Raw genomic sequence first — 12420 nt, 5'->3', positions numbered from 1 at the left:
AGTGTAATAAAAAAGGGGTGGGATGAAGGGAGACTAGCAACCAGTGACAATACAGCAGTTATACCAGTGTTGTGTGAATGATTTATGTCTGGAGACTCTGGCTGCTGCTGTACTATGTGGAGTGTGTGTAGGGAGGTCACTATGCCCAGGCAGGTTCCTTTGGCCCTGGGGGTTAGGTACAGGTGAGCCAAAGTCCCTGACTTACCTGTTGCACTCTTGGCTGTGGCTGATGTGCTGGCTCTTCTGGGAAAAGAGCCCTGATTATCTGGGAATTTCTATAGTGAATTGTGAACCATGGGGTTGTGACCCACTGGGATTCATGAACAGGTCCAGAGGGATCATGATGCATTTCCTTTATGGCTAGATGGAAACTTATTATCTGTTGTAACAAGATGGCATAGTATGGAAAAAGTTTAGAACTACTGCCATAGTCTATTCCCTCCAAGCTCCTCCTAGCTGCCATTGTTCCCCATGCGGGGTGGGGTAGGCTGCTGGTCCAATGTGCTTGAATGGACAATTATATCAGAGCAGAAATCCTGTGCATTCCTTAATGTATTGCAGGGTTGAATGCGATGCAGTTACAGAACCTGGCTGCATTAGCAGCTGCAGCCAGTGCAGCTCAGAACACACCAAGTGGCACCGCTGCACTCACTTCTTCCAGCAGTCCCCTAAGTGTGCTCACCAGTTCAGGTAAGAAGGTCATTTATTGCATTGTGCATTATTGCATGGCTTCGGTCAGCTCTGGAGTCCGTTTATGCCACCCTCTCTCTCTGTCCATAGTTAATGCTCTGTGTATTCTTCAGTAGGTAGACAGTAGTAACCAGTAGAAATGGTCTTTTTCTCACCTGTCCAATGAGGTTCTCTAGTATTTGTTAAGCTAGGTATGCTTTTGTGTGAAGAGGTTATTTTCTCCAGGGGCTCACTTTAATCTTGAGTAAAAGGAAGTGTTGGGATTTCCATAACACAGGAAGGCAGCACTTCTCTAGTCATTGCTAGTACATGCAGGTCACAAGGTCCATCACTACTCAAGCAGCATTTTAGGCAGATGCTGTAGGGTTTGTGGCCTCTCCCAAATTTTCTGGCGATAGACACGCCCTGGAACATGGAGTAGCACACATGTATGCAAGAAAATCCATACACAGCTTTATCTTCATTAAAGCCTGAGGAGCAATCACGTTTCCTCTAAAACTAACATAGCTCTAATTTCCAGTATATTTTGTCGCGTGGCTAGGGAGAGGAGACATTATCTCACTCAGCTGCTCATGCAGGGATGCAAATACAGAAAAAGTTATTTTATTCTCCTTACCCTTTTTATTCTTTCAGGTATCTTTATTATGGGTGTAATACCAGGGAAATTAGAACATCTAAGATCTCCTTAAGCACTGTCTTGTTAATTTCTTGTTAAATGTGATTATCTAGACATCCAAATTAACAAAGATAACAAATGGCAAAGCAAAAACATACACCCAAACTAGATTATATGAGCCACGCTCTATTTTAGTACCAGAGTAAGCCAAAATTTTGCCTGGGCCAGCTGCTTCTGCCTACTCTAAACCACTGACACGGTAAAAGAAAGAGGTCCTTTATTTATAGAGCCCATTTCTTGCTTTGAATTGTCATGATTTCAACCCCCGTTGATCATCATTAAAATTGATAGAGAGAGGGCTGTACTTTACTGGTCTGTAGCAGAGAGTTTTTCTTTTCATGGAAAGGCCTAATTGCTCATCCAGCTCTAATATACAATCTATAGAGGAGATAATCTTACCTCTGTCTGCCAAACCAATCTACTATTGTACTGACTCAGATACGTACTTCTCAGCAGGCCCAGATGGCTAGTATTGGAGAAGAAGACTTATGGGAACTTGGGTTGGGAACTTTGGTATGGGAAAGGTATGTTGCAAGGTCAGAAGTTAAACTGTGGACCTTTTGGTTTTGATTTAAATCAGAAGGCTTCCCCTATCTATGGAAGTCCCTAAAGAAGACTCAAGCTCAAAGGGCCTTCAAGAGAACGCCTGTTGTCAGAGAAAAAAGAACAGGAGTACTTGTGGCACCTTAGAGACTAACTAACTTATTTGAGCATAAGCTTTTGTGAGCTACAGCTCACTTCATCGGATGCGTTGTCAGAGAAGTTCTCTCATAATTTTTTTTTACTGAGAGGTGTGGGTTCACCAAAGTTGACAGTTACTCTTTCAGTTACTTTGGCTGCCTGTCAGACTACCCTATAGTAAAAATGTTTACCCTAAAATCCATATCAAAGAGTTCAGGCTATAGAAGGGAAGAGAAAGAGAATTCCCAAGGTCCTCTGCTTCAGTCCCTCCCTAGATAAAAACATGGTAGTGCGCATAGTCTAAGAACATAGCTATTTCCTTGCACTGAAGGGCTTGAACTGTAGGGAATGGTTCTACTCTCTCAAGCTCAACTCATTTGAGATGCCAAAATGAGATTCCACACACAACAGATGCTCACAATATGATCACACAGGCTCTGTTGGGCTAGTCAGGCTTGGTTCTTACTCAGTAAGATTTAAAGTAAGGTGTATATATACACACAGCTAAGGCCTGACTCCCAGAGTTGTTAAGATGTCAGAATTTAAGCTTTCATTAAAAACATGTTTCCAATCTTCACGTGCAAAGGAAGAAAAAACTTGAATGTGGCCCTAGTGTAACTGGTACAGTGGTGTTTGTGTGAGTCTGCAGACAGCCTCCATCCAGCAGAGTGGAACAGTAGCCATCCAGGGTCCCATATCTACCCCAGAATAGAAGCTGGTCTTTGCTGCTTAATGGGACTGGCCTGTAGGGTTTCAGTGCCACACTGGGCTCTCTACAATTGGCTTCCCTTCAGTGGAGCTTAGATGTTATGCAGGAATATCATCCACTTGATGAGGCTCAGATGCATCCCAGGGCTCTGCTCCTGCCCTTTGGCCTTTTTCCATGGGTCATATTGGAAAGGAAAAATAGTGGTTTTCTCGCAAGTGCCATCCACTCCTAGTGCCAAAATGAGATGCCACTGAGAGAAGATTGTGCAGATCTCTGATTCTCCTTATCCTTTTTTCTGTGCTTTAATAGCATACAGTATAACTTCAGAGTTACGAACTGACCAGTCAACCACACACCTCATTTGGAACTGGAAGTACACAATCCGGCAGCAGCAGAGATGAAAAGGATGGGGGGCAGGGGCAAATAGAATAGAGTACTATGTTAAATGTAAACTGCTAAAAGAAAAAAGGGAAGGCAGCATTTTTCTTCTACATGGTAAAGTTTCAAAGCTGTATAAGGTCAATACTCTGTTGTAAACTTTTGAAAGAACATTTTGTTCAGAGTTACAAACACTTCAGTTATGAACAACCTCCATTCCCAAGGTGTTCATAACTCTTGAGGTTCTACTGTAATATAGTTAAATGTTGATATTTAAACAATCATTGTTGGACATCTGAGTGACCATCCCAAGGAGATGTATGGGGGAATTCACATCTCTTAAAGCTATTGTTTCAGGCTCTCAGCAGACTCAGGCAGACATTACTGCATCAGTTACACTTGCTTCATGTTTTCAGGGATTTCTGCATAACTGCAAAGGCTAAAGACCTTAAAAAATTACAGTTGTGATTCTAGAGAACAAGATAGCAGCCCCAAGAAGATTGCTGGGGTTGTTGACCTAGCAAAATCTGGCTCAATTTTAATCCTGTGCTGTACTGTGCTTGTATGCCATTTACTGTCATCCTTTTGAAAAAAGCAGAAGTAAAGCCCTATAAACAACGTTCAGTGTCATGGTATGTCTCCTCAGAATTAATCACATAACTTTGAGTCTTGACACCACTGACATATCAGTTAGTTGATCTCCACTATTATCTCCTCCTTTTTTTTAATTTGCATTTGTCACTGGGAGGGTCTTTGAGAAGATCACCTGTGGTGAGTTCAGTGGGAGGATTACCTACTACAGGCTGTGTAATTCCTACAAGCTAGTGGAATGAGGCCTAGTTAGTGATACTTGTTAGACTGTAAGCTCTTTGGGGCAGGGTCTGTCTATGTTCTGTGTTTACAGAATAGCACAATGGAGTTTACATAGCACAATGGAGCTGGGGCCTCTGGGCACTACTGCAATACAAATAGTAAGTGTAATAGTAAAATCTAAATAGTGTTATGATTTTAACACCTTTCAGGCCATGCTAGTCTCTTATTTAGAGCCCTTTCCTGGCTCCCCTTTTCTCATGTTAAATTCAAGCTCATGGTCCCTCACTTTGAAGCTGTGCACAACATCACTCCTCTCTACATCTCTGCTCACATTTCTCCCTAATTCTATTCCACGGCTCCCTGCCTTCACTCTGGCCTTGTTTATGTGATTTAATTTAAATTTGTTTTTACATCAGTTTAGTTGAACCAGTGCAAACCCCCGTGTGGGCTCACTTATCTCAGTTTGACGTGTTATTTTGATTTAGCTTAGACAGATCCTCAATGACTAAGCTAAACTGAAATAAATGTCCACAGAACCTTTTGCACTCAAATCGGTTTAAAATTACACCTTAAGTTAAAGTGGTGCCGTTTTTTTATATAGACAAAGCATCTATTCCCTTCTCTCATGTCTGTTCCCTCTGTATCCTTCTCCACTCTTGGCTTCATTCCTTTTTTTGTGCTACTCCTTGTTCTTGAAATATTCTCTTTCTTGTGCTCCAAATGACTTTGTTCACATCCTGCCTTGTGGCACATTCTTCTACAAAGCTTTTCAGTAGTTAACCATTGTAGAAGTAAATCTCATTTTAGACACAACACAATTAATACCATTTCTGAACTGTTAGGTGGCCCTCTTCCCTCCGAGTCAGTAAGGAAACAGTAACCCAGCTTAGCATTAGGGAAGGGATGCTGCTGTTAGATTATTTTAGTTGAGATGTAAAATAGAGGTTCTAACTAGACTCCAAAGGTTCTCTGGAACTTTTATAACGAGTAGTCTTGTTGACCAGGTATCATGGCCAAAATGAAATCCAGATTTTAAAATTCTGGTCTCCTGTGTTCCCCTAGTTTTTATTGGCTACAGGATTGTTTATTTCTGCCTTAAAATGTTTTGTAGCTTTGCTGTGCCTTATTAAATAGCTAATATACCGCCCCAGAAGTGGTTGAGTGTCAGATGACAGGTGAAATGATTAATGCATAAATTGTGTCGAATAGATTTGGATGAAAAATAGTGACAATTTTTACGAAATATTTTTTCAAAAATTTGAAAAACGTCAACTAGCTTTAATAATATGTAAACCACATTGAGAACATTTTGGCTGAGGTGCAATTGAAACATAAGAGATTAACTGAGTAGAGTATGCTAAAATGTCAGAGGATTTATCGCTCACTGATACTTGTCAGCCTGTGTACGCTTGTGATCTGTCACATCCAAAAAGGTGGCTCTGAGATAACTCTATAATAACGGAATGATTCCTCTTTCTCACCAGTGCTGAAACCTGTACAAATGACCTATGGTTTGAACCTCTATTCCCCTAAAAATATCTCTCTTTTCAAACACTACTGACGTGAAAGAGACAGGCTGCTTCCTATAAGCTGCCCTATCCAATTTCTTGTGACTCTATCTGTTGTCGAATTGGGTTCAGTGTGGACTGCGAGTGTGTTAGAGACCACGCCTGATTAATAAATAACCTGCTTGATTATTTGCTTAGCAGTTAGCAGTCACACTCTTGCAATGGAGGAGGAGAATGTTTGTGTTGGAGATATTTGTTCTCTGACTTGTTCCTGGCCCTGACTTCAGCCCCAGCTGCTGCAGCAGGAATTCCATAGTGGAAAGTGATTTCAGTTGCCGGAATGGATTCTAGGCATCTGTTCTCCGTGCTCTATCTGTAAGGGAAAACCTTGTGTTCAGTCTGACTGGAGCCTTCTTTAATCTCTCCAGGATCTCTCTCTCTCTCTCTCACATCTTGCATGTGATTTCCAAGGATGGATAGTAATACAGTCTCGGATACTTTTTTATTCCACATAACAGCACGACTGGTTTTTATATTGGGGTGGAGACCCCAGCTGGTTATCATGCATTGGTTGCATCCAGACCTGGCTTAGATACTCTGCAGCTAATGTATTATTAACTGTGTTGTTGTTGTTTTATATTAAGTAGCATCCAAAATGTGCTGGGTATTGTACAGACACACAAAGACAATCCCTGCCCCCAAAGAGGTCTTGCTATGAAAAGACAAAAACAGTTAAAAAATGCAGGAAAGGGATTCCTCCTACATGCACATCAATCAGTGGGTTGACTGGCCACAGCTTGTTCGTTTTTTAATGTAAACTATTCTCAACTGCCCTGCTCTAGTCCTTATTAGTTGACTAGTTACTTGTCAACTAGTTACTTGTTACTAGTTACTCGGCATTGCAGTAAAAATGGGTTAACAAGGGATTTGAATGCTAAACGGCAGAAGTTATTGTTTGGTGTTTAATTCTCTCATTTTAATAGCAGGTTCCTCACCTAGCTCGAGTAGCAGCTCCTCTGTTAACCCAATGGCCTCTCTTGGAGCGCTGCAGACGTTAGCAGGTGCTACAGCAGGCCTCAATGTCAGCTCTTTAGCAGGTAAGCGCTGTGTAGTGAAGGGAGGGAAAAATGACTGATTATAATTCCTGTAGTTGTGCCGCGGCTCCCTGGATAAGCCATTCTCTTTGTTCCTGCTTGTTCTCGGTTGCTTGTTTCTGACAGCCGTGAAGTGTATTGAAAGTTGACTAGCATTGGCTCAGACACACCACTCAGTTATTAAATGTTCATTTCCCTTTTCTTGCATAGGGATGGCAGCCTTAAATGGTGGACTTGGCAGCAGTGGACTTGGCAGCGGTGGCCTCTCAAATGGCACGGGTAGCACAATGGAGGCTCTCACTCAGGCGTACTCTGGGATTCAGCAATACGCTGCTGCTGCATTGCCCACTCTCTACAACCAGAGTCTGTTAACACAGCAGAGTATTGGTGCAGCAGGAAGTCAAAAAGAAGGTAGGTGGGAAGTTATGCAGAGGACTTGAGTGCTTGAGTGGGGGTTTGAGGAAGAGTAAGTCCTGAGCCTTATACACATACCACATGCACAGCATTTAGCTTCCTAGAATCATAGAAGCTAGAGTGAGCATTCTCCTATAGTTCCTCCATTTGGGGGGACCACTGCAGAATTGTTCCATATAGTTGATTTCTCTGAGGCTTTGTTCAGTTTTAAACATTCCTTTCGGGGGAAGTGTCGTTACAGCCCGACACGTATCACTGTCAGGGAGATTTCTTTTCTTAATTTCATTTCATTACTTGTATTTCTGCCTTTTGTTACCACTCTGAACAGTCCCTGTCACTGGAATTTTTACACTTCAGATACTGAATTAATTTAGCATGTAGAGTGAAAGACTGTGAAAGAATGAGGACTATGGGACTGTGTTGTGGGCAGCAGGTGGAATGAGGAGGAGGATTGACTCAGAGGCAAGAAACAGAACCTGAGAGTTTTAGGGCATTGCCAATATACAGGCTGTCAGGAGCATTTTAGTTTTTATATTCAATTTGCTGTTTTCCTCATGTTGCAGACTTGGCATAAGTACCTGTTTTGTTTTAGTCAGCACCCTGGGCTGATGCATACCCATAGGTCTCCCATGCAGCAGCAAACAAGGAGATCTGTGTTGCTGAGCCAGTGTTGACTTCAGTGTGATGCAGGAAGTGTCGTAATCAGAGAAAGGCACTGGGGAAGGAGCCAAAATCACTTTTAATATTTGATCCCAGCAACAGACCATGTTGCCTTATTTTGAAATCAAGTTGGTTCAGTTTCCTAGCAGGAAGTTTACTGCTTTCTCGGGGAGGAAGGGGCAAAGTTAATTATATTGAATGGCTCTTGGCTCTCTGCTTTGAGATTAGGGCCCAACCTCCCATGTTTTTGCTGAATTTGTGTTTCTGATCGATGGATGTTTTGAAGGTCCAGAGGGAGCCAATCTGTTCATCTACCACCTCCCCCAGGAGTTTGGGGACCAGGACCTGCTGCAGATGTTCATGCCATTTGGGAATGTCGTCTCCGCCAAGGTTTTCATTGACAAGCAGACCAATCTAAGCAAGTGTTTTGGTATGTTGGTTCCAGTCACTGCTAGTAGCAGGGGGTGAAGAATGAGAAGATGTATCACTGCCATTCTCTGGGAGAAAATAAGTTGGGTGGAGGTTTTCATGGAGGGATGGTGGACAGTTGCACATGGTGGTCAGATAGGCAGAAGTATTTTTCTTTATTCTTTGACCTCAATAGTCAGTTTGTCTAGGAAAACCCTGGCCTTCAGACTCTGGTAGCCTGAGGTGATGCTGAAATAATGTGGGTGTGGGCAACTCTTATAGTTAGGACCCTACCAATTTCATGTGAAAAAAACATGTCATAGAATGTGAAATAAGCCCTTCCCCGTGAAATCTGATCTCGCCCTTGCTGCTGGGAGTGCCCCTGTTAAGATGCTCCTAGCTGAACCTCCCTGCTGGGTTGGGAAGGGACAGGACTTGTCCTTCCTTTACATGGCAGCTGGGGGCAGGGGTGAGATCAGATCCACCTCCAAGTGCCTCCCACTGCTCCTGGAAGCACCCCAACCAGGGAGCTCCCAGCTGTAAGCCCCTGCTGGACTGGGGAGATACAGGACCTGTCCTTCCCTTGCATGGCAGCTCTGGGGGGGATCAAACCCACTTCTGGATACTTTTTGGGTTGGGACCCCCATGGTTACAACACTGTGAAATGTGAGATTGACCAATTTTAAAACCCCCTGGCCGTGAAATTGATCAAAATGGACTGTGAATTTGGTAGGTCCCTACTTATAGTAGAGTCCCTCAATCCTGTTATCTACTGGGCCTCCTTTGCATATTGGGATAACTGCAGCTGATCCTACTGGCGCATATGACAGATGGTTCCTCACAGTCTCTTTTCTAGTGCTTTTTCCAGTCTAGTTTTGAGCAAGTGATGTGCATTACCTCATTTAATTTAAGAGATTATTTCACAGCCTAATACAGTTCATTATCTGGAAGGTTTTCCTGATATTCACCTGGAATTTTCCTTTTTTGAATTTCATCCCATTACTCCTAGTTATGCCACAATATACTGCCCTAAATAATTCATCATCGTTAGTGTTTACACCTTGAAAAATCTGCAGACTGTTGTTATGGTACCATCCTGACTGTTATTGGTTAGCCAAGCAAGAGTGGATTCTACTCACATCCATTATTAAGGTTGCAATATAGCTTCCATTATAATTTCCTGTCTTATCAAACGTATCTTTGTGAAACATTCATCTCATACTGAAATTCCCAATACTTGGTCTGTGTCTGAAGGGGATTTTTTAAAGTTCAGCCGAAGTCCTTAAAGCTTTAATTGAGATAGAACCACTTTTCCTATGTAGAAGATGGCAGAGAATCTGGTTCTTCTGAAAATCCTGATTTTTAAACAGAACTACAGGATATGTGTGGGGAAAAGCCTTCCCTCAGAATTTGCTGCATCTTAGATTTGGAAGAAAATATTATCTCTTAGCAGACGATATTGAGCATGCTTAAGTCTACATAGAACATAATAGAGCCTTGCTCATTTTGTGGCTTTGCTGCATGTTCTCTATGCCTGTTCTGAGCAGGGCCCTGGGAAAATCTGCAGAGAGAGATTGTGAACATCTCACTGAACTATGCACAGCAAAATTCTCTCAGATCCTGCCTTAACAATAGAAACTAGAGCAGTGTGAGAGTGAAAAAGCTTAATGGATGTTGCAGTCTCAAAGGTGTTTCAACAACAATCTATACACACTGCGTTTTCATCCAGCCCTCTAGTGTAAACAGCTGTACTGCTCTCCTGTTAACTCAACTTGCAAAATACTTCCTCCAATCAGACAAATAGCAGCAACAAAGGAGGCAGTTCATTTTATTTATTTATTTTTTATACCATGCCAATCACTCTGATATCTGGGTATTGCCCAGATTGAATTTCAAAGCCTAATTTGGATTGTATAAAATCTAACACTATTAAGCAAGGCTGTGTAGCATTTTCTGTTTTTCTTAAAAAACAACCCTGCATTTACATAAATTTGACCTTGCAATGTTAAAATAACAAAGCAAGGAAATACTAAGGTTAAGATTCCACCAGCTGTGTTAAGTCCACTAAACTGAACATACATACTATTTTCCATTCTTCTTTTCCTGGTTAAATGTATAGAGATTAATATAAACTGATCTTTAAACATATTCCATAACATGTGCAGGATGTAGAGTATTTATGGTCAAATCATCGTTGATTAGGAGATAACTTTTGTATCTCCTAATTTATGGTCATTTTAACTCTGCAATCTTAACATGGTGCTTTTTGTGTAGAGTTCTGTTGATTTTTTCCTCAGAAGTTCTCTAACAATTTTTCTTGTCTCTGAACTCCTGCCAATTTGTCGATATTTTTTCTGGTAATGAGGTGCACAGTCATACTAGAGCCTTAGGGAATGGGACTACTCTTTCCCTGCACTGTGATGACTGTAGTATTCAACCCAAAATTTGCACTGGTCATTTTTGCTTTGGAAACTTATGTCTAATTTCATGTCCCTCAGTGCTCTTGAGTCTCTCATAGTATTACTGCTTCCCTGGTTTCTCCCTCTCTTTTCGGTTACTGTGATTTTGGTTATTTTTCCAAGGATGTGTTTATCTGCATTATCCAAAGCTATCACATTTTGTTGTTTTCTGCCCACATATTTATCCTCTCTACATTCCTTTTGTATCTTCCTTTGTCTTCACTAGTATTTCCATCTCCTTCCAGATCCGTAATGTCCTAGTTGCTCTGTATTCTACATCATGAGCAAAGATGTTTAGCGAGTCCAGAACTAGCAGATTCCTTGTGGTACTCCGTGAAATATTTCGCCAACTCAGTACTTCAGTATTTTCAGCTGGCTAGTGTTCTGTGCATGTTATTGTTCATATTCAAGTTATTTTGAATAAAATGTCTGCTTGATAAAAATAAATATCTAAAACTGCACTTCTGTCAACGAATTTTGTAATCCTATTAAAAGAGCTAAACAAGTTTGTCTGGCAAGATTTGTGTTTTGAAAATCCACAATGCTGTTTTTGTTGCTTATGGTACCGTTATCCTCTAAATGTTTAGCAATGTTTTTTCTTTTAATATTTGTTCTATTATTTTAGTAGGGATAGAATTTTAGACTTAACAGGAATGTAATTAGTAGGATGCCTCATTTCATTTTTTGAAGATTGGGACTATGTTTATATTTTCTCATCTCTCCCCAGTTACCTATAATACTTTAAAATAAGTGAGTGGTTTGGTAATTTTTTTGGTTAGTTCCACTAAATCCTTGGATGTACATAATCTGACCTCGTTTACTAAGAAAATGTGAACATACTTACGTTTTCCCTTATGTTTTTAGTCAATATCTATTGCTATATATCTTTGTTACTTCCCAATTGTCTTTCCTTGTTAATGTTTTTCTAAGGCAAACTTTAAAAAGGAGTTAATTATCTTGCCTATTTTAGGATAATTTTCATCTCCTTCCTCACTTCTTAATACAGTTAATTTCTCCCAAGTACTACTTACCCTGATTATATATCTGTAAGAACATTTTTATTCTCCTTAGTCCCCCTGGTTAGTATATTTCATTCTACGTTTTGGCTCCTCTTACTTCCCCCTGTCCACTCACAGCTTTAATTAACTTTTGTAAACGTCTTTCTTTGCCTTCCTCTTTTTTCCTTTTCCAGTAATTTGTTTATTTTGAATTCAGATTGCAGATAATTCCTCATGAAACCACCCTGGCTGCTGCTTTTACTTTATATTATTTTTTCAACAAAGTTATAGTCTGTTTTGCCTTAGGTATCATGTCTTTCAATTACACAGCCATCTTCTATGTTGGTGTATTTTAACACTTCCTCTTCTTTACGTCTTATTAGACTTCTTTCTGAGATCTAGTCCCTTTATACTGTTAGATTCTGTGTGCACCCATTCTTTGTTATGCTGGATGCAAAGTAGTTTGTGCTCACTGATATCAAAGCTCACCTATTGTCATTCATTCCCTGTCAGTTTCTCTATACTGTGGTCCTCCAAGGCATCTTCTCCACTGGTTGGAATCCGTACTTTAATGATAGTAAAGTTTTTCTCTGAATAACTAAGGAACCTCTTTGAAACATGCTAGGTGTATTTGTTACCCAGTGGAGATCTCTGTGGTTAAGCCTTTCTGAGTACAGTATCCTGTGGTCCCAGGTACCCTGAGAGCTGGCTCATTTCACCTTCCTAATCTCTACTCTTAGGGGTCTCGAGCAAATGTCCACTGTTCCTCATTGTGGCCTTATTCAAAGAATTTTACCAATATACTTACTGTTTGTCTAATCATAGTGCCTCAGCATGTAAATATTTCTAATATACAATGCCACTTCTCTTCCCCTTTTACCTCTCCTATACTGACATTCCTGTTACAAAAGTTATCAGCTAGGTTTCAGTTA

At 40.8% G+C, this 12420-nt stretch overlaps 1 protein-coding gene across 8 annotated transcripts in view; it reads left to right on the top strand.

Moving 5' to 3' along the window:
- Window positions 1-12420, top strand: part of CELF1 (CUGBP Elav-like family member 1) — a 105512-nt gene that overhangs the window by 83091 nt on the left and 10001 nt on the right. For 3 of the 8 annotated variants that reach the window (XM_073348321.1, XM_073348326.1, XM_073348329.1), the window contains 4 exons: window positions 562-690; window positions 6439-6552; window positions 6760-6960; window positions 7910-8053. In XM_073348321.1, coding sequence (XP_073204422.1) covers window positions 562-690; window positions 6439-6552; window positions 6760-6960; window positions 7910-8053 — 588 coding nt within the window. Of the gene's footprint in view, window positions 1-561; window positions 691-6438; window positions 6553-6759; window positions 6961-7909; window positions 8054-10735; window positions 11322-12420 lie in introns of those variants that run through there. The other 5 variants (XM_073348322.1, XM_073348327.1, XM_073348328.1 and 2 more) reach the window with 4 other exon arrangements.

This window comes from Lepidochelys kempii, chromosome 6, assembly GCF_965140265.1.
Source record: "Lepidochelys kempii isolate rLepKem1 chromosome 6, rLepKem1.hap2, whole genome shotgun sequence".
In the NCBI taxonomy this organism is placed as follows: domain Eukaryota; kingdom Metazoa; phylum Chordata; order Testudines; family Cheloniidae; genus Lepidochelys; species Lepidochelys kempii.
This window is presented reverse-complemented; position numbering and strand designations above follow the sequence as displayed.